The sequence below is a fragment of the Alternaria atra genome, assembly GCF_907166805.1.
Source record: "Alternaria atra isolate CS162 genome assembly, contig: 21, whole genome shotgun sequence".
Lineage (NCBI taxonomy): Eukaryota > Fungi > Ascomycota > Dothideomycetes > Pleosporales > Pleosporaceae > Alternaria > Alternaria atra.
In genome coordinates this window covers 1,230,249-1,254,907 of record NW_025091319.1, presented here as the reverse complement: position 1 = coordinate 1,254,907, position 24,659 = coordinate 1,230,249, and the positions used below count along the sequence as shown (strand labels likewise).

The window sequence follows — 24,659 nt, the reverse complement described above, 5'->3', positions numbered from 1 at the left end:
GTCATTTTTGAGGTCGCGGCAGCCGCCATCACAGAGACCAACGCCAAAACCACCGCAGATGGGTGGACTGGGTGTCGCGCTAGTCGTGGATGTAGTCGACGACGGATCAGTCGTTATAGAGACTATTGTAGTGCCGAATGACGACGTGGAGGATGACTCCGTGCTGGTGGTCGACGACGATGAACTGCTGCTAGCCAACGTGCTCGAACCACTAGAGGTCGGCGTGATGCTAGTGGATGATGACGTACTACTAGTAGTAGAACTTGAGTTGCTGGATGTCGGAGCTGAGCTGGTTGACGACTCCGTGCTGCTAATTGAGGTTGTTGCGATGCTGCTGGACGAGCCCGTTGGACTGCTGGTGACTGAAACGCTTGAACTGCTAATAGAAGTGAACGATGAACTACTGCTAGAGCTCCCGGAAGAAGTACTACTGCTCAAGAAGCTCAAAGTGTCGGATGAGCTCAAAGAAGAGCTGCTGGAAAGGCTCTCCGATGACGTAGTGGATGATAAGGAGCTTGTTGAAGTGGCAGTTAGTGAAGCACTGGAAGAGCTAAGCGTGCTACTTGTGATAGGATTCTCGTCTGAAGTAGTCGATGAGCCGCTTGATGCCGTGGATGAGACACTCGAAGTAGTAGACGGTTCGGTTGAAGTACTAGATGAGCTACTCGAAGACGTAGTTGAATGTGTGGTAGATGTATCGCTTGTCATTACTGATGATGATGATGTGCCCGAACTACTCGAGGAACTGCTGAATGAGCTGCTTGATGTGGTGGACGGTCCTCCGTCGCTTTTAGAACTAGACGAGCTACCCGAACTGGTAGGTGATGTAGCTGGCGCTGTCGAGGAAGTACTGGAAAGGCTGGAAGAGCTAGAAATAGTTGGCGTGCTCGAGGAGCTGTCAGACTCAGTCGACGATGTTGAAGAACTTTCAGTGCTGGACGAGGATCTAGCCGAGCCTGATGAAGAACTACCCATGCTCGTGGATGACAATGTGCTTGAGATTGTGCTGCCAGTGACACTGCTGGACACTGAAGAAGATGTATGAGTGCTTGAAGATACTGAAGAACTGATCGAAGATGAAGGCGAGAACACTGGACAAGATGTCCCAGTTGTCAAAACACTGGTAATCGTGGTGGTCGCGGTATTGGTCACGGTCTGCGATATATGGTCAGTCATCGACCAAAAAATCCACATGAGCACAAGACTTACGGTCCCGAGATAGGTGACTATTGCTGCGGTGATGCTTGCACACCCACATGCAGAAGAGTATGCTTGTGAGTTACAGGCTTGTGTGGCATAGGAAGGCAGCGAACCATAGACTGTCGTTGTAGACCAATCAGTTGGCAGAACCTGTCGAATCCATAATTTGTCTTCTTCTGACAAAGTAGAAAGCGCTATAGAACTCGTAGTGATGGGTGTTAAAGTCGGAGGGCATGGTGTTGTGGTGGTAGATGTTGTTCGAGTGATGACCGTCAGAGTGGTGCTGCATTAGTTTGTTAGTGGGTTCAAGTAACTTTTACAGGCTACCAACATTGGATTCCAGATGACACTCGTAGTGAGGAAGTCTTCGCAGTCTTGTCCAGCTTGGATAATGTGAGACAGTCCGCCGTTGCCCCAAACTGCGCGAGAGCAGTCATTCACAGAGCATTCTTGCCTAGTGTCGAGAACTGCTGCCAAAACAACAGAGAGGCTGAGAAAGGTAGCGAAGGTGGAAAGCTTCATTTTGATCTAGTAACGAATGCAGGTCGTCCTGAGCTGATGGGTACGGCTACCAATCAAGGGGCTAAAGCAGACCTTATAAGTCGCTCTCGTCATCCTAGAGACTAGTGACAAAGATACCGAGTCTCAGGCTCTTTTCTGCTTTGTCAAGCCACTCCCCACCTTCGTTGTGGCATACTGGCTGGTATCGGTGGCGCCTATGTAAGACTTGACAGTGGTTATTATTCGCAAGCGAAGGTGCCTGGCTCAGAGACTAGTGTACTATCTAGTGTTGCGAACTGGCGTTTTGGCGTTTGTCAAGTCGCAGTTGTCGTCGCAAAATCAGTGGTATATCAGTAACGGTAGGTCATATGTGGGCAAGCGATCGGTACTGCAATGTTCTGTCTTGCTCAATATGTCGCTTCTTACAGTAGGGTTCAAATCTCATGACGTTCGTTGTATATAATCTTGCTGGAAGTGAAATAGTATGCTGGCACAGCAGATCGCCATAGATTCGCATTGCCAAAAGTTGGACGATTATCCGGGCTCCTGCTAGACGATCGGCGTCCATAGCTTACGCAGGTACGATACCGCCAGCCTTATGCTCCGTGATAGGCTAGACAGGGAGGTCAGCCGCTCCAGATGACTTTACAAAATTCGACTTTAAGCCCCCTTGGGGAGTGTCTGTCTCAACACTTGTGATGGCCAGAACTTCTGAGCAGCAACACGAGCAGTAAGGCTGCGGTCATGTCAGGTACCCCGCAGCCTCTCAACCAACTATTCGTCCTCCGCCATGGCGTCAAGCTTCACATAGAAGATACGAATCTTAGCCCGACGAATTCTCAAACTGCCCCTCATGAGTTGCTACTCGTATTCGGCGCTGATTCGCATGGATAACGTCTCTAGTAACTGTCTTCGTCTACTCGAGTACTGTAGGAACTGCGAACTGTGCGTAGTGGGAAGATAGTGTCTCATGATGGGCGTTTTCACTAGTAGTGACCATGTCGTACTAGTTGTCTAGGCGTCTGCATCCAACAGGTACATTACAGGGGTTACGCCACTGACTTGTAGGTGCGACAAAGCTTACGTGGCTGTATAACATGTCTGTTTGCCGAGACGAAATGAAATCATTGGCGATGCGAATGGCAGGAAGAACGTGATATCGGTATTTCTCCTTTTCAATTGCATCTGGCTAGCGCTCCACACTCATGGTCCATCCATCTCGTATTATGATTCGCTCTTCTTCTCCAGGATTTCGTTGCCAACGCATCGTTGGTTTGTCCCGGGAGAAATTACCTTTTTTGAGACTTAGGCTGGTGGGAGGAAGTTGGCATAGAGCATCCCTTGCACTACGCAATATATGATACTACCTTGAACATACCATCTTGCCTTTTGCGATTGTCCTGTGCGAACCGTACTTTGTGAGTCTACCAACCACGTAGCGACAACCAGATACCACACCGGATAACCGGAAGCAATCCGGTTTACAATCTGGACGTGGAAACTGGTAACGGCCGTTACAGCCAGTATTAGTTGTGGCAGAGCCAATTCTGGTAGCCTGCATATCGCGGAAGTTCCGTTCCTGGATTTGGCTGTTTCACTAGTTCGGGGTACAGGACGCCCATGCATGGGGCGCTGGAAGCTGCGGAGAATAGTGACACTCGACGTAAGAAGCAGCCATGAAATCGGTGCCGCTAGTAGAAACAGTGGTAGGTTTGGTAGAGTCCAGTAGCGGAAGAGCCCTACATTCCTAGAAGAGGTCAGACTAGCAAGATGCTGTGTGGGAGTAACTCACCAGTAGTGGCTTTGTACCCACGAGTAAATGCTCGGGAAGTTCTTGTCACACCACGGCCTGGTTCCAGAGCCGCTATCTCGGTTACAAAATTCTGCATATGCTAGAACCTGCGGCCCAAGGAAAGCCAACGCTATCAGACCACCAGCCACACATGTGACAGTAGCCCTTCTTACATCATGTATACTCAATTGCGCAGACACCACGAGGGGCAGATACCTTGCAACATCGTATAAGAGGACAACGCCGCTCAGTAGACCGTTGCTTCTCATGAGCGTTGCTGCAGCAAAGCAAAGGCCAGAGCCAAGCTTCTGGAGATCTTCTTGAATTGAAGACATTCCAGTTTTAGCTAAAGCCTGCGATTGAGCGTAGAGAAGCATGCCTGCAAAATTGAGCAACGAGAATGGAGCCTCGGCATACGGTGCGCACATGAATAGGGATGCTGGCGCTAGGATATGCAAGACAGCGGCAATAAATGGGATGATTTGTCGCCGTTGCGGTTCCACGACCAAGGTCAAGAGGCGATACAACACTAGCACAGAGAGGAGGTGGCAGACGTTGGAGATGATGATCCCGGCCAGGACATAGTAGTGCAAGGAAGTCTGTATGTTGCCAGTCATGACTAGGAGATATCAGTGCCGTGCCAAACAACCAGGCCACTGTCGCTCACATTGACCAGTTAGTCTCAGGAGATGCGAGTAAGCTCCACTGAAGGCCCACGCTTGCTCGTGGACATGGCCCCGCTCAGCTGCTTTCACAAAATACAGTGCATCCCAACGGAGCAGATTGAGATTGAGACGCTCATATCGATTGAGAAGGCTGAAATCATGGTGCCGTCGAAAGCTTGCGTCGAGCAATATGAGCCCGGAGGTGTCGTATCCAGGACCTGGGCAAAATGCTGCAAGCAAGAGAAGCAGTGCTTTCCAAAAACAGAAGATGGTGACAAGCTGTGTGACCCGTCCCTTCCCACTAAGGCTAAACGCGTTCATTGTCCCGCAATCGGAGTGGTCGTGGTTGATGGTCGAGGGCGAGGTGCCACACTCCCATTGGGCAAACACTAGCGCCGGCGAAACCTTCTTCCACCCCGCGCGCACTCGGTTCTCTGGATTTTGGTTGCGACAACTTTTGCGCCCGCTTTCGAACGTTTCGTCAAGTCCACCGTCGCCAATCTCACCTTCGTCGACCGCCGCCAACACACCAGGTAAGCGCATATCTTCGCCATGAATGCTCGGTAGCATATCAATCGCATGTCTCTATACGAGCATGTTGCATACAAATGATGGCTAGAGTGTAGAGCGGCTGAAAAGCCCTCTCACTCTTACGAGATTCAGACCTATAGTGAATGAACATTCGCTAATGGTTTCTGTTCTCTATGACAGCCTCGACAATGCCTCCCAAAGGATCCGGAAAGAAGCCTGCGGCTTTCCCCCAGGCCACTTCTAAGTCGTCTGCCGCCAAGAAGCAAAAGGTCTGCATATTCCACATACATTTGATAGCAAGCGCTAACAGGGCGACAGAACCCTCTCATCGAGAAGCGTCCTCGCAACTATGGCATCGGTCAGGACATCCAGCCCCAGCGCAACGTCGGCCGCATGGTCAGATGGCCGTAAGCAAACCCCAAACCAATCGTGCCTTGTAGATACTGACGACGCGTAGCGCTTACGTCCGTCTTCAGCGCCAGAAGAAGATCCTCAACATGCGCTTGAAGGTCCCACCGGCGATTGCCCAGTTCCAGCACGTTGCCGACCGTAACCTCGCCACCCAGGCTTTCAAAATCCTTAACAAGTACCGCCCCGAGACCAAGGCCGAGAAGAAGGAGCGTCTCACCAAGGAGGCTACCGCCGTCTCTGAGGGCAAGAAGAAGGAGGATGTCAGCAAGAAGCCCTACGTCGCCAAGTACGGTCTCAACCACGTTGTTGGCCTGATTGAGAACAAGAAGGCTTCCCTCGTCCTTATCGCCAACGACGTCGACCCCATCGAGCTCGTTGTCTACCTCCCTGCTCTTTGCAGGAAGATGGGTAAGTGACTAGAACGTGCAAACTGCATATGGCACATTCACTGACATACATTAGGTGTCCCTTACGTTATCGTCAAGGGTAAGGCCCGTCTCGGTACGGTCGTCCACCAGAAGACCGCCGCTGTTCTCGCCCTCACCGAGGTCCGCTCCGAGGACAAGAACGAGCTCCAGAAGCTCGTCACCGCTGTCAACGACGGTTACCTCGAGTCACACCACAAGGACGCTTCCCGCCACTGGGGAGGTGGTATCATGGGTGCCAAGGCCAACGCCCGCATGGAGAAGCGCAGGAAGGCTGTTGAGAGCGCCATCAAGATCTAAGCAGGTCTTGAGGTGCTTTGAAGATTTCATGATGACTTTACGGCGTGTCTCTTACCTCTGCATATAGTCGGTTCACAATACCAACGGAGTTTAGGAGGGTTAAAAGCGGTCGGCACACGACTGCATTGACTGGAATCAATCACGATAACGCACGCCATTCGCATGATTAGTTTGCTTGTGATGTTCATGTTCTTAACATCTTCCATTCTTTAATGCTCGATCATTGGACAACGCATTTAGCTGCACTCGCATGAGTCCAAGTGCTCTGAGCCTGGTTCTAGTTCCGGGGATAGATGCGACGATTCGCCCTAAAAGTTTTCGATCCTTGTCCCGATATTGCGCTCATCCGCTATTCGAACAAGATCGCCACCAACCACCACATCTGTGAGGCCCAGTCCCACGCTCTTGTATATCACGTTACCCTTGACCAACCACTCAATCAGACTCTTGTGTGCCTTATCCTCACCATCATGATGCTTCTCCTTCTCCTTGCTACTGCCCCTCCTCGCTTTCTTCTTCTCATTCTTATTCATTTCGCACTCGCCCAACTCTACACCACCCACATCCAGTCCCTCTGCCTCTATGCCCTTGCCAGCCATGCATTCTCTCCTCCTCCTATCCGCATCGCGCTTCAACATGACTAGCTCGCCTATCTCAACGACTTGTTCAGGACCCAGACCTGCTTGCACAACTTCTCCAGCTTCCTTTAGGCATCTATCCACGCTGTCCACCACAATTGCACCTCCTTGTTGCGCATGTTTATGGAAGTGACGGTGACCGTGCTCGGGCGCTACGTTTTGTTTAATAATGTCCGGGTGGAGTTCTGTGCTGTGAGGCGAGAGAGAACCGATAGCTGCTATGTAGCGACCCTTTCTGCGGCCTTCTGGGTTTGTGAGGATTGCTGCCGGAAAGAGGGGTGTAGGGGATTGCGTGCAGAGGAAGATGCAGCTTGAGGAGCGTATAGTGGCGTGGAGGAGACGTGAATACTCGCCGTGCCCTGGGGTGAGTATCTGTACCTTGGGGCGGGGAAGATATTGATGCTGGTCCTGTTGCCCTTGCTCCTCTCCTACTGGTGCTTTCCGGTACGTTGGGACGTAGGATGGATCGGGGTTGAAGTTTGAGGGCGCTTCGACGTGTGGGTTATATAGTTTCTCCAGTAGTTGGTGCACGCGCTCAAAGTCTCGATTTATGATGTTGAGGTGGTGGATGTCGTCACCTCGTAGGAGAAGCGCTAGACGTATATGCCAGTAAGCTTGTTTTCCTGCTCCAAACACTACCATATCGTGTACGTTTGCTCGCTTCTTAAAGAGCATTGTACTTGCAAGGGCGGTGCGGAAAGCTGTCATCTCCGAGGAATTCAACAAGGCTCGAGGATTACCAGAGCGATCGAACAGAGTCAGGCTGGCGTTCGATGGAGAAATTTGAAACGCAGAAAGAGAGTTCGATTTTGGAGCGGTAGTTGTCGAACTCCTACTCGTTGGCGTTGACTGATGAGAAAGGGCGAGCGAGTCCATCGATGAAGTAACAGAGGCCGCGTCTGAAGAGCCTGACTCTAGTCGTGTTGTTATCTTAACACCAAGGCCATCATTGCTGCAAAGGTTCAGTTCGTACAGTTGTTCTCTATTCATGCTTTCCAGAAGATGTATACCTGCTTGCTGGCGTAACAGTCATCAGTCCACCATCTTTGCTCTTCAAGCTCGTCCCTGCAGACTGGAAACTCTCACAACATCCATTGTTGTCGTCTTCTTCAGTACTGGTAGAGTAATGATGGAGCGCATCGGCAAGATTTTGCTGCAAGTCGAGAATGTCTTGCTTGGTTAATTGTAATAGAAGGGTGCGCACGTCCGAGTCGGAAAGTACGGTTAATGGCATTGCAGGATCGTTTGTGTGTAATTATTGGGAAAAGAGTGTGCGTTGCTCGTGTATCGTGCAATAATAAGCTGCGCGTTGTTGGTGGTCGAAATGTTTGGGTATGATGTCAAGCGCAGGTACAGCTCGAGCTTTCCTAAGTGGGGGAGGGGCAGCTGCGGCTTTAAGAACTCAGGAGCGAAGATCGGGTCGCGACTGAGTAAGCATGTTGAGGAACAAAGTTCATTGTGTAAGCAAGACTATATAAAGGATGCCTGCGCTAGATGCCATGAATGCAGAGCTTCTTCATATCGCTCATGGTCATGACTTGTCCTATCTATCTTATAATACATGCATGCCGTTTATGGTATCGCCGAACGTCGTTGACAGTGTCCAATTCATTGGACAGCAGTTCACCTGACCGTCGTCTATGCGAAGTAGCTCTTCCACAACACACCCTCCAGATCCTCCAATTGCTCTTGTTCGAAGGCCTAAGGTCACAGTTAGTACGAGTCGCAGTTCGATTGAAGTATAAAACTTACCTTAACATCAACGTGCCAAGTATCCTGGCGGGTCTTCTTGAAGTCTGCTAGAACAGTCTTGACACTCTTTCCAACCATGCCTGGATCGGCTGCAGCCTTCCTAGCCAGCGTAGCCAGTACATCAGGCAACCAGGCTGGCGGAGGGCTCTGGTACGGGAAAGCTTGGATAAGCGCACCGAGACCTAGCACAGCTGCGTGGCGGGTCAAAACGAGCTTGCCTTGCTCTGTTGTCGGTGTTCCTGCATCGCGCTTCTTTGGCAACGGGTTCTTGTTGAGCTGCTTAGTGAACTTCTCCTTTAGCGTGGAGACCTGGCGGTCGCGGAACGCGATGGGCGAACAACGGATCATGCCTGATAGGGTAGTGGCGGCACCCATGCGCACCTCGAGCTGGGTATCCGAGAGCATGGCGGAAACGCAGTCGAACATGCTTTGCTGCTGCTGCTCGCTCATGAGGAAGAGTCGGCGGAAGTAGATGACCTGGATATTGATCAAGATCCTAAGACGCTGATGCCAGCTTGTCGCATTGCGTCCGATGCGAATAAGAGCGGCGATGAAATCTGCATCCTCACCTTGGCGATGCGGGATGTTCGGCAGATGGCGGAAGACATGATACGCCAGCGATTGGAGTTCGGGATCCTCCTTGATGTCCATCATGTGTAGCAGTTGCTCCATGAATACATCGGGGAAGAAACTAACAAGCGAGGTACACTCGTACGAGGAGAGCGTAGAGTCGAGCCAGAGGAGAACTGTCTTACCACCTGATGTGTATGACGAAGGTGTCTGTTGACCTGCGGGACGCTCCTGGCGCCAAACCTCAAGGCGATCGAAGACCTCAGTGATGGTCTTGGTGAACTCATCTGTAGGTTGGTACGGGCGGACACCAATCGAGGAAGCGTCCTTCTGCGCCTTGATCAGCGTGTCAACATCCTTGTACGATTCATGATAACGCGTCCTGAAGATACTTGCGATGGTCTGACCCATAGCTTCTCGCACACCCTTGTACGGATGGTCGAGATGTTTCATGAAGTCCTCCAGGATCGGTTTCTCGAGACGGAAGTGCCAACCCGCGTCGCAGATACATTGCGTGAGTAGATGCACTTTGGAGCTCTCCTTGAAGGCGGCATTGGACTCCATGTCAAGGCGGAAGCTAGCCAGCCAGTCGACTAACGGCCATCCTCGGCGTGGATCCTTCGACTGTAATACAACATGTAGGAAGGTAGTCCAGTAACCAGAGTTTTCAGGGGTCAATCCATCTTGGAAGATGCCACGCACGATGGGGAAGACGTACTCCCAAACCGCCTCACGCTGATCCGCCTTGAGATCTGGTGCACATGAGAGTAACGCGGCCATAATTTCAGCAGTGGCACGGTGCTGATGCTTGTCGCTTCCGTCGGCGTAGACAGACTGGGTCAGGTCTTTGATGTCTTCAAATGTTGCTTCGGTCAGGCCGCAGAAGACGAGGTCGAACGAGTGAGTCAAGACCATGGCGCTTGACATGCGGAACCTGTCAGCGCTGTTGTCGCGTGGCTCTTGCTTCATGAAGGCGAAGTAGTTGGAGAACCAGGATCGAGTTAGATGTTTCGCGATCTTCTGGCGTACACCGGTCTCGACTTCATCGTACGATAGCTGCGGCGCATTGGGCTTGAATGCGGTCATACTCTTGTTCCACACCAGCCAGCCAGGATAATCAAAGTCGACATAGTATTTGGCTTCAGGCTGCGCAAACGATGCAAGGTACTGCTCAGTCCAGTTCGGATCCTCTGGCTTGGTCGGCACCGAGATCTTATCTGGTAGCTCTTCTTCGCTGAGCAAGTACTTTTCGTAGTTGTGCCCGGTGATCGCACGGGTCTGAATGACCGAGTATAGGCCAATGAGCGCTCCAGCATAGAGACCTCGGAGACTAGGATGTTGATCTATGGAACCCTTTGCGACGAGGTCGATCATCTCGTCAGAAGCAATGCTGTCGTAACGCATTCCCAGATTGACGATGATGGCTGCAGTTCGACTAACCTTCTTCCAGTGCTCAGTATTGGCAATATGAACAAGCTCTTTAGATAGCTCAGACTTCTTGCCCTCGATGCGAGCGCGCTTCTTCTTGATATAATCCCGACGCTTGGTGACCTTGGTGTGCACACTGTCGCCCTCGCTAGAGTCGATGGCATATGCGATAGCTTCTACAACCTCCTTCGGCAGAATGACCATACGCTCCATTGCTTTGCCCATATCCATGATCTGGAACGTAGCATTGGTCGCGAGCTTCTGCACTGAAGGCTTGTCGGCACCGGTCACCTCGATGAAAGCTTTGATGAGCTTGGGTGTGAACCGCCAGTCGCGGCTGATAGTCTTCGCCAGGCTACCAAAGAGAAGTGTGAACATGGCACCCTTGATGCGAGGGTAGTCACTTTCGGCCACAGCCTTGACGAAGGCATCTAATAGAGGTGGGATGACAAGAGGCCTAGCGCCCAGCACGCACTTAACCGCTGATTCGTTGGCGGTCTGCGCGGTGCGTCGGATCTCAGTATAGATGGAAATGCTGGATTCAGCGAGATCAAGCAGTAAGAGCATGTCGAGATCTGTCTTGGGTCGTGGATTAGCGTTGTGCCGTAATCGTTGCAGGTGGTAGACGTTTGCACGTCGAACCAGTAAAGGTCGTGGGTATTGCTTTCGCAGTCCGCTGAATCTGAAAGGTCGTTCGTCATTCTCCAAAAGCCTGGATATCCTGTCAAGCACATGGGCAGATCGCTCGATACCAACGTCAATGAACCACGACCGGTACGCATTGTACAACGAGTTGAAGCAGGGTACGTCATCGGGCTGCTTCTCGATCAAGAATTGATGCACGTTGTGCAGCATCTGGCCAACCTGTTCGCGAAGGTTATGGATGAGATTGTAGTTGTCATCACCACGACGCAGCGGGTAGCCAGCTTCGTACTGGAAGGTAGGCTTGACCTCTTCGTCTTCGGCCTCTCCCAATCCAGCATCGTCGTCAATGCCTTCTGTGTCCATTGCGTCTGCGTCGGAGTCGTCGTCAGGCTCGGTGCCATCAGTGGCTTGATCATGCCGAACATCGAACAAGACTGAGATGCCGGAAATGATCAGACGCAACAGAACAAGGTTACGAGAGACTTCATCAGACCAGTCTTTGCCGGTGCCTTCGCGCTTGATTGGCGAGTCTGGTTGCGTAAGGGCTTTGAGTGCCTTCATGGCATTGTTGGCGTGAGTGTCGAAAAGCTTGACAGCGAAATCAATCTCTTCGGAACTCGGTGTATGCCACTGGATGTTCAGCTTCTTAATATCGACCTGCCTACCCCATGACTCTGTTGACAAGCCCTGTTCAAGCTCGTCTTGTTCGTAGATCGAGTAGTCGATGGTGTAGGTGCATGTAAGGTTAAGTAGCAAGTGATGAATGAAGTTAGAAACGTGTACGGTGGGCGTGCCGCGGCACTTCTGCTGCATGTATTCTGCAATCTCAAAGAGTTCGTCTTTCCACTCAAGAACCGCGTCACCAACATGGACAACACACATGCTAAGAATGCAAAGGTTCCAGACAAGCGCACGGTCGCGAGGGAGCACCTCAGCGCCTGTTGTTCGCGTTGATCCAGCGCCAATCTCATCAATCTCAGTACGGATACCTGCCAGGAGATGCGGTAACAGACGCTTCAGGGCCTTCTCAGGGTTGATCTTGACAAGACTATTGCAGATAAACGCGATAGCATCTTTGGCTTGGTGAACGACATGGTTTGTGATAAAGTTCGCAATCTTGTCGAGTGCAATGTCGTAGAGCTCGGGAGAGAGGGCAGCAAGGAGCGGCGTAAAAGCAGCTGGTAGCTGGTTGACCACATACTCTTCAGGGGAGCCACTTCGTACTCTAGATGCATCTGGCAAATTCTCCAAGAGCGTAAAAACGCGACCAAGAAATGTAATCAGAAATTCGTTGAGCCCAGTCGTGGACGAACGCAGGATCAACGCCTCATCCTCGTCACTAAGCTCCTCGTCATAGTTGATCTCAATGTTTCCGTTGGCGCTCTCTAATCGTTCGACTTGTGCTGTAATCCATTCCACAGCAAGCCCCGTGTTACCACCGGCGTCATCCATTGGCGTAGATGCTCCATCTCGAGAGATCTCCTCATTTGACGCCTTCTTGGCTTTTGTGAGATCCTGGAATGGGATAAGGTAGCATACACCTTGGACGTATTGCAAGGTATGCACCGTCTTCTCCAGATCGTTGGCATCAATACCAGGGAGTGCAAGTCCGAGCACAGAAGTAACGTGGCACCGGAAGCCCTTTGTCTTGGCCATGACCTTGGAGAGCATGTGCAACGCCCGTATAGACGAAATGGTGCGATGTACCTCAACGAGCCCTTGCATTGCGGGGTAGATACGCTGCAATGCGCCCGGGAGGATCAAGTTCGGCTCAAGATGTGCCAAGCTCTGTAATGTGGACAAGGCGTATTGCACAGCTTTGTCGCTCTTGGAGAAGATGCCCATGAATGTGACCTCTCGTAAACAGAGTACGAAGCGCCTCTTGACTGCATCGTTCAGCTTCCTCTCCTCCGGCACGTCCATCTCACCACTGTGTTCTCGATTCCACCGCAGCACAAATATGTCGGCCAGGTAGTATACAAATTGTGCCAGAGGTCTAGTCCAGCTACCCGAATTGGATGGATGGAAGAAAGTCTCCACAGCCTGGATGAGCCCTTCGAGCTTGGTCAGAATGGAGTCGGAGTGCTCTGCACAGGCAGGAGATAACGACATGGCAATAATACGGGCAATGTGGTGTGTTGATGGGTGCTTCCGCGGGTCACGGTCAAGCATCACAGCCAGACCTGCACCGAGATCCACCGTACTGCTGTATGGCGACGTCGCTTGCCCAACTGGAATTTCCAGCAGCCGCAGGATGGCTGTGAAGATCTGAGATGACTGCTCGCCGGTAAACACTCCATACTGTGAGAAGGGTACATGCGCCGCGGTCAGGTTGTCCCTAGACAATCTCGACAGTGTATCGATATAGTGTGCGTCGAAGAGCCGCGACCGGTTGACGAGCGACCATAGATGGAAGAAGGTCGGGAGGTATTCTTGAGGCAACAGCTGCTGCATATCCTCTGGTGCGGGATGAGTTGGGAAGAGCAAGTTCATCAGGCCCACAACCACGAATGCATTCTCGCTGAAGGACGTGCTGAAGAAAGGCAGAAGTTCTTCCATTATGGCCGGTATCTCCTTGGGATCGAAGTATGACTGCGCAAAAGTGCACATCTTTGTCAAGGTGCGAATGTTGCGCTTCACGTTTGGTGGGTGGGAGCCTCCGGATTCTGAAGGCAGGACGAACATTTTCAGCTCTCTATACAGCGGCCGCCAGTCGAGTATCAGGTCTTTGCCGGGTCGTAGGTAATGTTTACGCCTGTCTACATGTCAGTCTCCACCCATCACCCAGACCCTAATACCGGTGCCACTTACTTGGTCAAGACCATGAACATGCTTGCAAAGCGCTCTGCCACGAGATAGTCCAGCCCCGGAGCCAATGCCAGCTCATAGTAGAGCTTCACCAGCTTCACGCGCGTGCTGCGGGGAAGGTCGAACTTGAGTGACAGCCAGCCTCGAATCTCGCGCGTCCAATGTACAGCGCCCGGCGCGAAGTCTCCTGCCGAGACGGCAATGTAGAGGTGCTTTAGACATGTGTTTAGGCTCTGTTCGCGATCGCTCTGGTCTTCGGTCTGGTATGGGAGGTATTCGAAGTAGGGGAATGTACGTGGACGGCGCCTGTCGTCTGCGCCATTGACGCCGCCATTCGGCTGCCGCCAGTCGCTGCCCGGCGAGGTGGCACGAGAGGTATCGGGACCGGTACCAGTGTCGAGAGCGCTCATGAGCTGCGATATTCGTTCGCTGACCGCCATGATGCCGGTTGGTGGTGGGTGGGGGTTGTGAGGCGTGTGCCCAGGGCGCAGTGGAGGGAGGAGTCTTGTAAATGCGCAGTCATCAATGTGCAGCTACCTATTCACAGTCGAGGGCGGACAAGGCGGATTGACTGTGAACGCAAAGAGTCAGCATGTGGTTGAGTGAATAGTCGTGGATACGCTGTGTAGTGACGAGTAATCACTGCACGTGGGGTTAGTAGTGGGTTCTTTTGCGCGCTACTTACTCTACAAATGCGCCGTATATAGTACTTTCCAGTGGTTGATGTGAATGCGGGTGGAGATGTAGTCGGGTACAATGGCTGACGGAGCGAGTGGTTCATGTGGGTATCCGGCGCCTCGTCCTGATGACATCTAGCTGGGAGCTCCAACCCTGCAGCCTTAGGCGAATGCGCGGCGGCAGCAACCTCGAGATCGTGGGGTGAAGAGACGCAGTCGCAGTCGCAGCCCAACTTGCACGGAACAGTGAATTCACTCGATTAATCCCAAGAGACTTGTACGCGCTGCTGAGAGGCAGGTGCGAGGTGATTCATCACATTCGGACGGAACGCGCTATATACCGTCGGACTTCCGCCAGGCACTCAAGGACGCGCAATACAGAGAGAAGGCGACTACGCAGTAAGCTACACGTTTCTATCCTCTTTTGACCTGCTTTTTGCCTCTTTCCCGCCCTGTTCCCATTTTCAGGGCTGCATTCGTCCTTCATTCTTCTGCCCGCGCTTTCATCTCCTTGCATATTCGTCCTGATGCAAGGCTGTTGGCACGACACGCGACACGTCTGTTGCCTCGTACAGGGATCGTCTCCGATGCTCTTTCATCTAGCACCGCAGCATGTCGGCTGAGAGGATAAAAAAGCTTTCGTATTTGTATACTGTTTCCAACTAACCGAACTGCTTCAGTAGAGGATGAGTTCCTACTACGACGTAGATGCCATCCTTACGGATGCCCAGAAGGTACCCTGTACTTTCGAGCTTACCGTTCCTGGCCTCGGCTATCTTGAGGGCAACATGAGCGGCGATATGAAGCAGGGTTCAAAAGTCGAGCTTCCACTATGGCTGGGCGAAATGCTTGCACTGAGGTAAATAACGGTTCGCATCATATGTGCATTCCATGTTTACAATATCTACAGTCAAAGTCTAAATACATCCTCTCTTGTGACCATCGACCCTCCGTCCGCCCTATCGCCGCGCGTCTTGAACGCCCTTAAAGCTGACCCGAGAACTGTCGATCTACGAGCTCTCGCCCCGCACTTCTACAACCTCGGCGCACGAATCCTGGAGCTGTTTGAGGAGGAAGAAATGATCGAGGTACTAAGCGAAGTGAGTTCTGTTCTGGGTCGGTGCAACGGTATCATGCTAACCCGCATAGACATTCAAGGCTAGGGCTGCTCTCATAGCAGATCAAGCCCATAACCCACGAGGTGCACTAGGCGAAGGCGCCGACTTCATGCGAGGTCTGGATGAGAACGAGCGGCAGTGTAAGTAACGACCTGATTTGACCATGCGGCCGCTAATGGCGATTTAGTGTTTCGCGCGGCACACGATAGCGCAAAGGGCGTACGGACGTGGATGGCAGATCTGAAGAAGAAATGAAGATAGTTGCTGGATCGCACAAATAACAACTGCCAGATGGCTGGCCAGAAGAGGTAGAAAGATCGACTCGCAGGACCTTTGGAAAATCAGAATCGATGGCTGCATGACGTAGTGACGATAGACGAAAGTGCGCGAGAAGAAGCATAACAACACCAAAAGACGATTGTGACGCGTAGTTGTGAGGCAAGCAGCTGTTCGAGCCTACCTTCTAGTACGATACAATACCTCAAGCAACTAGCCAGCGGATCGAAAATGTGTACGGTGTTTCATGACTACCGCATTGCCGCGCCAAGGTTACTGTTCTGCAATAGTATAGCCAACTGTTCGGGCGGGTAGCCCAGAAAGACAGGTCCATTGAACACCATCTGCGGTACCAACTTCGGGCCCTCGGGCTCTCTCGGGGGTTGTTCTGGAGCGGGAGGCTGTGGGGGACGTTCTGTGGGTGGTACATGTGTGGTTGGAGCCCGAGGTTGCGGCGGTAAACCAAACTGTGGCGCATCAGGATGTTGAGGTGTTTGTCCCATCATCGCACGGTGATCGATAGGGCATTTGCCAGTCTTTTGAGGCGTCTCGCCAATCGGACGACCAGTATCAAGGGGTAGTTGCGGGGACGCTGTTGGTACAGAGCCCACCGAGGACGAGCTCTCTGCGTTGGTGTATTTTGCAGGAATCGAGATGCCCCAGGGCCGACTTGGTGATTCGCCAACCCTAACTTCTTTTAGCGGCCGGTCAAAGTGTGCGGTCCTTGTCTCGTCCAGCGCGTGTTCTTCTGACTCTTCCTCAGGCGGCGGGGTACCGTCGTGGAGACTTGCCGAAACAGCAGATGCCCAGTTTTGAACCTTGGTGTCAGCCTTTGCGTCGGTGCTCAAGTGAAGCTCTGCCTCCGGCTCTTCTTCGATGGCGTCGTCAGGATCTTCAGGAAGCCACACCTGGTGCTTCTGCCCCAAGCCCTGGATCATATTGACCAGATTGCCATACTTGCGATCTAGCTGCTCTATGCTCTCTTGATTACTCTGGAAGCGCGTGATGCAGACCTCATGGCTTCTGGGTAGCTCATGCTTGTGTTTCTCAAAGTATTTAGCCACCTCTTCCGGATTATGTTGGTCGAGGAATCGTATAGGACAGACGGCAGCGGAGCCAGATGCCGCTACCGAGGCAGTTACAGAAGCAGGATTGTTGCTGCATATTTCGGCGCGGATAGGGTCGGTGAACGAGGGGCGTTTTGATCTCCGACCACGTACGCTTAATCGAGACGTCGAGCTACGTGGTGTGGCAAGCGGGCTGCCTCTGCCACTGCCGGATGCGAAGGGACAGGCGAGTTTACTAGGTGTTCCAGCAACAGTGAAGTCTTTCTCTATAGGTGATGTGGCTCTATTGGTCTGTATCTCAGGTAACGAGGCGGGTTTGTCTGCGGACGGACCACTCCATATTTTTACACTGCTAACATTCTCAGGAGCATGCAGCTTGACAGCAGCCTCCTCGGCCTTCTGGATAACCAGTGCTCTGCTCTTGCGCTCTACATCATCGCTATGTGCCAACTGCTCCACCAAATTCAAATGTATCCGAGGTTGTTCGTCTCCAACGCGCTCAAGATCTTGCAGGAAATTAAGGTGGTCTTGCGACAACGTATTGGGTGTGAAGCGTTTCAGCAGGTCAAGATACTGTTTATCGTCAGCGGTGCCATAAAGAATGTTGTGTGCTGGAGATGTATAGTAGTTGTCCGGATCAGTACATGATAATGGTTGTTGTCTGTCAAAGCCGCGAGTGCAGCTGCAGGTCTAGAGCTAAAGTGTATCATCATAGGAGGGGGAGGCTTGCGAAAAGTCATCACGTACCTGTTGCTTAGCCCAGGAGAGCTTGCTTTCGAGCTGTTTTTGCTGATCGAATAAAACCTGGTATTCTCCACTCAGTGCAGCAAAGCCTTCAGCGAGCTGCTCAGCGAGCTCCGTCACGTTGCTCTGAGCCTCTTCAGCCATGGCAAAGTTAGTAAAGAGATGGGTGTGATGCTACTGCAGGGCAGAAGAGCGCAGCAATGATGACGCGGCAAGTGAGGCTCGCAGTCGGGAAAGAAGAAAGATGGACGGAAACTCGGCAAGGAATGCAGTTTCGGAAGCGACGGTTAGGCCGCGCCACGCTTAGTCACCTCTCCAGCCACTCACCGCCGCAGGAGCCACCCGATGCTCCATTGCTTGGGAGTCGCGTCACGGCTCGCTGCGCCTTGAGTTTGTTACGTAGCATCTTACCACTGACCTCAATTCTTATACAGCATGATACTCTGACTATTGTAACACAATTGCATAGAAACGTTCCCCCGTTTTGTCATAGAAAACCACGTTGCACTCCCCTCGAAATTCCGAAGCTCCTACAGACCTAAGCCAAGTACCTCAACAATATTCACCATGGGCTCCCTCCACGACTCCCGTATACACAAGTGGTTTGCGACCTCACCGCCCGTCGCATGGACAGTCAGGCAGCTACGAGAGCTTCTTATTGGGTCGCTGAAGCAAGGCCCTATCCCCCAACATGTCGCGTTCGTGATGGATGGTAACAGGCGATTTGCGCGGAACCACCACATTGAGACGGTAGAAGGACACAACCTTGGGTTTGAGTCGTTAGCGAGGGTATGGATGACTCGAATTAGAGTGTTGCGCTATCATGCTAACAAGCCTACCAGATCCTCGAAGTCTGCTACAAAACTGGCGTCAAGGTGGTCACCATCTACGCATTCAGTATAGAGAACTTCAAGCGGTCGAAGCATGAAGTCGATGCGCTCATGTCCATGGCAAAGGTGAAGCTGCAACAATTGGCCGAGCACGGAGCTTTGCTAGATCGCTATGGCGCATCCGTTCGGGTGCTGGGGCAGCGCGAGCTCATCAGCCCGGATGTACTGATGGCTGTTGACAAGGCTGTTGCAATGACAGCACACAACAAGAAGTATGTTACCTGGTGCTTCATGAAGCGCATTGCTGACCATGATCAGAGCTGTTCTCAACGTCTGCTTTCCCTACACGTCACGGCACGAAATCACGACCGCAGTCATGAAGACTGTCGAGACGTACAGCACGCCGATACACAACCTGCCTACACCTTCTAAGCGAACCTTTTCTGAATCGCACATCACCCAACATATTCGCAAGCAAATGTTGGAGGATACGGAAGGTGTAGCGGAACAGCCCGATTCGCGGCCGGCGTCGCCCTCGTCTAAGGAAGCGACTTCAGCTGACGATGGGCGCTCCTCGTCAACTTCGACCGCCATCAATTCGCCAGAAAAGGATGACTTGCATAATGGGCCGACGTTTCTAGATTCAGAGTCGATTAGCGCTCAGACTCTGAACGACAACATGATGACGGCTGATGCTCCGCCCCTCGATCTGCTAATCCGTACCTCTGGCGTAGAGCGGCTGAGCGACTTCATGCTGTGGCAAGCCCACGAGAACACGTCCATTGTGTTTCTCAAGTGCCTGTGGCCGGAGTTCGACTTGTGGCAGTTTTTGCCTGTGTTGGTAGAATGGCAGTGGCAGCAGAAGAAGCTGCAAGAGGAACAGCAGCGGACCCGTGGGCGGTCCAAGTCAGACTGAGCGCAACCTATGCAGTATATGGCGCAAAGTCCTCGCAGGCCATACAACAAGGCAGATCTGAACTTGAGCGAGCATCGAAGATACCCAAGACAAAGCATTCTATTCGTCAACCAATATTCATTCCACAGCAAACCATATCTTGTAATGCATGTCGATCTTGCGCTATCGTGGCACGTGTACATATGCGCATCTAATGGCCCGCCCGTGTCTTGACCGTTTATGGTTTGCTACCGAGCATGCGACACCTCGGACATGTGCTAGCTCCCTCTTAGCGCATCGAAGAGCATCAAACGTCATCTCACCCCCGGAATACCAGCCGTTGCCAGGGAGCTTCAGCCGGGATGTGAGCTGAACATGACTTATAATCCGCGTGTTCCGCAGCATCGGGCTGCGATGACAGCTGTCGTCGGACCCAGAGCATGTAACCTGGGCTTGCTTATCTACCAGTGACACCGCTTACGCTGCAGTACCACTTGAATGGGCCCGGCTACCAAATTCTGAGATAGACTACTTCTTATCAGCAACTTGTTTGGCAACTCTCGTTTTCCCTATAAGCAAGGCACCGCGCGCTTGTAGCATCCGGCATCAATTGCTGGCGCGACAACAGTGTCAACAACACCATGAATACCCCAAACCTTCTGACAATACCTGTTGAGCTGCGCGAACTCATATACGGCTTCCTCTTTAGCAGCTACACCATTCGACATGGCTTCGAACATGCCAGTGCCCCAAGCGGCGACTCAGAGTCCTATAATCGCATAGCGCTTCTGCTCAGCTGTCGCCGGATCTTCGCTGAGGCGCATCGCCATCTTCCGCTCAATTGCACTCTCCATTTCCGCGGCACAGAAAATCTACTCGAGACACTTCTCTCTGTTGATCAGAGTGTGTTGACGCGCCTCCGCCACGTTCGAGTTCGCGCGTATCCCTTCCCACTGTACGCCTCAGGAAACTCGCAGTACTACCCTACTTACTATGCCGCCAATGCGCTCACTCTGCTTCCCGGCCTTTGTCTGGATACGTTGGTTGTGGAGGATTGCTGGCATGGTTTCGGTCTGGGCGATGGTTGGCGAGATGTCACAACTTACTTCGACATTGAGACTCTCCTGAAAAGCGATGCTTGGAAAGAATTGACATATATCACCCCATGTACCGATTTTATCGCATCAGGCTATGACCACCGGCGTAAACGATCGGCGCAACCTGAGAACTGGGATGCACTCATCAAAGAACGCGATGGAGAGGAGTACGGCGCAGAGGTCAAGATGTACATCGTTCCTTATGCACAGAATACGGCAACCGGGGACGAGAAGACAGAAGACGGACGTACCATGCAGCTCTGGACAGCAAAGCCAGGCCACGAAGTCAACGAGAATTGGCGCATCGCGGGACCGGAGCAGGACATGAAAGGCGAAGTGAGGATTGTTGCGAAGAGAGGCAAGAGGTCAAGAGCTGTGCAGCTTGGACTCGCTGGAAAGAAGACTTGGAAGGAGTTGAAAGGAAAAGAATCAGGTCGCTTTGCTCCCGAAGGTAAACAGTATTCTGGAATCAGCATTATGGAGAAAACTAGCTTACACCACGCAGGATGGATACCATACCACAACGACATGGCCGACGCGGTTGCATGGATATATGGGGGCCACGGGAGGAGGATACAACTCGCGAATGCTGCTTTACACAGCTGACTACATCGATTCACAACGCAACCGGTTTACGCGCCTTGGATGTCGACTACGCCGACTCGAACTTGAGCGTGGTAAAATTAGCGGCCCCATGGTGGCATTATCCACCCCTGTAAGCATTTAGCCTGTTCCCACCCGACACTGGGGTACGACCAGCTGCTACACAGGTACCCGGGATGCGATGTGGCGCGGTCACTACAATGCGGCCGGATTAGCTTTATACGGCGCGCAGCGAAAGTATTGAATAAGCAAGTGTGGAACACGCCAGGATGAACTATCTGTTGTTGGAAGGATATAGTTGCGTTATTGTGGTTGAAAGACTATTCCTATTGTGACCCTGAAATGGACAGTACAAGTCGTCTTGTAGGATCGCGAGAGCGTGTGTGGACTGATGTAGATAGCCACTAGTCTTCGTGGCGCGTCAATTTGAATAGATACCGTCACACAGCCGCACAACACTCGCCTCGCCGCTGCTTTGCAGTACGCGAGGGGGTTTCCTATCCAGCAAAGTCGCGCTCCTTCGCTTTCCAGGAGTGAAGGGAAGTCGTCGTACTAATACGCTCGTAACTACGCGCCAATTGCTCGTTCTCGACACCGTCTCTTCACATCGACTCACGGAACCAGGGACGTGAAACCGCGCATTGCTTGACTGTAGTAATTCTGCTGCTGCTGCATCTTATAGGACTCTTGTATTCATCCCCATGCGATAGCTTTCCGCTACCCAGGTTCTCGCCAACATGGTAAGCACACTACTCCCCTGCGCACACTGGCCAATCACTGATAGTTGTTAGATCCCACTACCCGCCATCGTTCTCGTGTCTGCTCTCCACGCAGGGTTGTCAATCGCCCAGCAGTTTCCATTACCTGTAACCTATGATACCGTTATCAAGTCGCCCGTCGACCCTACCATCACCATATCCTACAAAACGCCCGACGCCCATACATGTGCAACGGCTTTCGAGGCGCAAAAGCAGTATTCCGGATATGTCAACCTTCCTCCGTTCACGCTTGAGCCGTTTCAGCAGAATTATTCGATCAACACCTTCTTCTGGTTCTTCGAGGCACGCGAGAACCCAGAAACTGCCCCGTTGACCATCTGGTTGAATGGAGGACCTGGAATGTCTAGCATGTTCGGACTCTTCGCAGAAGTGGGTCCGTGTGAAATTGTGGAAGGGTCAGATGACAGCTACACCACGCAACCCAGGGTTTGGGGATGGGACCGCAGCTCCAATGTACTCTTCATCGACCAACCTACCCAAGTCGGCTTCTCATACGATGAGCGCGTCAACGCTTCGGTAGACTTTAGTCAACTTGATTACAGCTTCGAAGAACTCTCCCCGCTTCCCGCTAACGTGCCTGAATGGCGCTTCAAGAACGGCACCTTCTCTTCTGGTATTCTAACCAGTACAGAGGACTTGACTGCCATTGCCGCACGGTCATCGTGGCACTTTCTTCAAGGCTTCCTGTCCGCATTCCCTCAGTACAACCCTGGAATCCGATCTAGCAGCGATACCGTCGAGCCCTGTCATATAAACCTCTTCGCTGAGAGCTATGGTGGCACCTACGGTCCTATCTTCGCAGACTATTACCAGGACCAGAACGATCGTCGAGAAAAGGGCGAGATTACATCCGAAGCGTTAGACATTCGGCTTGGTTCAGTCGGCATTGTCAACGGTATATTGGATGTCTACGTTTCGGCACTTTCTGGTCTGGAGTTTGCCTATAACAATACCTACGGTATCGAAGGCATTGATCTCACTACCTATCAAAACGCAGTATCGGAACTCAACGTAGACATGGGCTGCCGGGATTTGGTCACACAGTGCGGCGCGTCGGCGGCCCTCAATGACCCCGAAGGTCTTGGTACTGACGAGGACGTTAACAATCTTTGCGCGAGTGCCCTCTACAACTGCACAGCGATAGCCGGTGTTGCCTATTCTGCTGGTAGGAGTGTCTACGATTTTCGAGTTGGTCCAACGGTCGAGCCTGTTGTTGCACTCTCAGAGTATCTGAACGGCGAGGATATTCTACAATCCGTTGGCGCACCAGTCAACTTCACTTCCACTAGCAATACCGTCGCGGCAGCTTTCACTTACAGTAAGCCACTACATCTTATTTCCAATTGTTTACCCAACGACCTTACTGATCTCGTGCTCAGACGGAGACGCGGCCCGTGGAGGGCAAATCGACTCTTTGGCGGACCTGCTCGCTCGTGGTATCAAAATCGCCCTCATCTATGGTGATGCTGATGTCATATGCAACTGGTATGGAGGACAGAACCACTCTCTTCATCTCGCTAGTCTCGTTCCAGCATACAAGACGGCTTTCCCAGAGGCTGGGTATGCGGATATTGTTGTGAACGACTCCTACATTGGCGGAGCAGTCCGTCAATACGGCAACCTCTCATTCTCTAGGATTTACGATGCTGGCCATCAAGTACCGTATTACCAGCCAGAGACCGCCTTTACCGTTTTCACTCGCATCATCCAAGGCGATGACATCAGTATGGGTCGCAACGTTGATCTGTCTAGCTTTGGTACCGAAGGCCCCAGCACTTCTGATCACACGAACCTCGTAGGGCCCGAGCGTGCACCAATTTGCTGGATTCGAGAAGCTGCCATCAGTTGTACAGAAGAAGAGTTGGCTGGTATCGCTGCAGGGAAGGGCACAGTGAAGGCCGGCATATGGTATCCCACGGACGAAGACATACCGACCAACGCGTCGCAGGATCAGCCAAGGGTACCCAAGTCACAGCCCACCGCGACGACTTCAGTGGCTTTGACTGGAGTGTATAGCGCTACCAGCACCCCAACGATCAAGAAAACCTCTGGAGCGTCGGCACTTAGGCCGAACCTCCCATTTCACCTTCCGCGCCGCGACATCCCAGTCGGCCCGTTATTGGCAGAAGCGGAGGAAGCTCGCAACGGTGAGCGCATAAGGAACGGTCTCATTGGTGGTCTTGCCGCGGCTGCTGCTCTGCTATTGTGAGTGCATTGCACTCTTCTCATACCTGCCAAGTAGACCAACTTGCACACTCATTGAAGCCCACTCTGTTCCTTCAACACTTTGCAAATCATCTGCTACATCGTGGCTACAGCATCTGCTTTTATTCTCCACAGATTTATTTACTGAAAGACGTGATACAGGGGTCTACTTTTCATGTTATGCTGCTGCCGCTGCTTCAGACGCCCCAAGATCTACGAAGGACCTTTTCCAGATTATGGCGGGAAAGGTCCAATAATTATCAAGCAGGTGATTGATGACGGCCCAGCGCCGGAATACTTGGGCCGCCCAATTACCCACATGAAGCCAATACCAGAGGCAAGCCCAAGACCTAGCGACGATATAAGAGATATGCCAACCATGGAAGAGGACTTTTTCGTCTCACCTGTGCAGCGATCAGTCTCCTTACCGTAGGATGCAGAGCCATCAGCACGTGCCCCAGATAGGCGGCTTACAGAGGCCGTTCAAACACCTCTCCAGTGAGAGGTGTCTGTGCCGCCTACGCCACCAAAGCCCCTGCCGACCGCAACAGCGCTGATAAGAACGCCCTCGCCTACCCCAGCACAACCAACACAGCCCGCACCTGAGCCAACACCCTCTCCGGGTCCGGTACCTATGTTAGTCCAGCACACGGCTACATCTCCCCCTTGCTCACCACTACGCACTCCAACAAGCGTCCCACG

General features: G+C 52.3%; 9 protein-coding genes across 9 annotated transcripts; 6 read left to right on the top strand and 3 right to left on the bottom strand.

Annotated features, from left to right (window-relative positions):
• Positions 1-58: 58 nt before the first annotated feature.
• ALTATR162_LOCUS849 (uncharacterized protein) lies at positions 59-1,045 on the top strand (the record flags this gene model as incomplete). The annotated part of the gene is made up of 1 exon (XM_043308443.1): positions 59-1,045. The coding sequence occupies one exon, from the start codon at positions 59-61 to the stop codon at positions 1,043-1,045; it is 987 nt and encodes a 328-aa protein (XP_043164378.1).
• Positions 1,046-4,877: 3,832 nt separating this feature from the next.
• ALTATR162_LOCUS848 (uncharacterized protein) lies at positions 4,878-5,825 on the top strand (the record flags this gene model as incomplete). The annotated part of the gene is made up of 4 exons (XM_043308442.1): positions 4,878-4,958; positions 5,008-5,096; positions 5,147-5,508; positions 5,563-5,825. 4 exons carry the CDS (start codon positions 4,878-4,880, stop codon positions 5,823-5,825), a joined length of 795 nt encoding a protein of 264 aa, XP_043164377.1.
• A 308-nt stretch (positions 5,826-6,133) lies between these two features.
• ALTATR162_LOCUS847 (uncharacterized protein) lies at positions 6,134-7,697 on the bottom strand (the record flags this gene model as incomplete). The annotated part of the gene is made up of 2 exons (XM_043308441.1): positions 6,134-7,415; positions 7,474-7,697. The coding sequence occupies 2 exons, from the start codon at positions 7,695-7,697 to the stop codon at positions 6,134-6,136; spliced, it is 1,506 nt and encodes a 501-aa protein (XP_043164376.1).
• A 404-nt stretch (positions 7,698-8,101) lies between these two features.
• ALTATR162_LOCUS846 (uncharacterized protein) lies at positions 8,102-14,106 on the bottom strand (the record flags this gene model as incomplete). The annotated part of the gene is made up of 3 exons (XM_043308440.1): positions 8,102-8,164; positions 8,216-13,613; positions 13,670-14,106. The coding sequence occupies 3 exons, from the start codon at positions 14,104-14,106 to the stop codon at positions 8,102-8,104; spliced, it is 5,898 nt and encodes a 1,965-aa protein (XP_043164375.1).
• A 923-nt stretch (positions 14,107-15,029) lies between these two features.
• Positions 15,030-15,716, top strand: ALTATR162_LOCUS845 (uncharacterized protein; the record flags this gene model as incomplete). The annotated part of the gene is made up of 4 exons (XM_043308439.1): positions 15,030-15,202; positions 15,254-15,443; positions 15,493-15,601; positions 15,649-15,716. The coding sequence occupies 4 exons, from the start codon at positions 15,030-15,032 to the stop codon at positions 15,714-15,716; spliced, it is 540 nt and encodes a 179-aa protein (XP_043164374.1).
• A 272-nt stretch (positions 15,717-15,988) lies between these two features.
• ALTATR162_LOCUS844 (uncharacterized protein) lies at positions 15,989-17,692 on the bottom strand (the record flags this gene model as incomplete). The annotated part of the gene is made up of 2 exons (XM_043308438.1): positions 15,989-17,377; positions 17,552-17,692. The coding sequence occupies 2 exons, from the start codon at positions 17,690-17,692 to the stop codon at positions 15,989-15,991; spliced, it is 1,530 nt and encodes a 509-aa protein (XP_043164373.1).
• Positions 17,693-18,115: 423 nt separating this feature from the next.
• ALTATR162_LOCUS843 (uncharacterized protein) lies at positions 18,116-19,294 on the top strand (the record flags this gene model as incomplete). Its single annotated transcript, XM_043308437.1, has 3 exons — positions 18,116-18,337; positions 18,391-18,650; positions 18,697-19,294. The coding sequence occupies 3 exons, from the start codon at positions 18,116-18,118 to the stop codon at positions 19,292-19,294; spliced, it is 1,080 nt and encodes a 359-aa protein (XP_043164372.1).
• Positions 19,295-19,914: 620 nt separating this feature from the next.
• On the top strand, positions 19,915-20,976 carry ALTATR162_LOCUS842 (uncharacterized protein; the record flags this gene model as incomplete). The annotated part of the gene is made up of 1 exon (XM_043308436.1): positions 19,915-20,976. The coding sequence occupies one exon, from the start codon at positions 19,915-19,917 to the stop codon at positions 20,974-20,976; it is 1,062 nt and encodes a 353-aa protein (XP_043164371.1).
• Positions 20,977-21,710: 734 nt separating this feature from the next.
• Positions 21,711-23,961, top strand: ALTATR162_LOCUS841 (uncharacterized protein; the record flags this gene model as incomplete). Its single annotated transcript, XM_043308435.1, has 3 exons — positions 21,711-21,713; positions 21,765-23,070; positions 23,132-23,961. 3 exons carry the CDS (start codon positions 21,711-21,713, stop codon positions 23,959-23,961), a joined length of 2,139 nt encoding a protein of 712 aa, XP_043164370.1.
• Between the last annotated feature and the right edge of the window lie 698 nt (positions 23,962-24,659).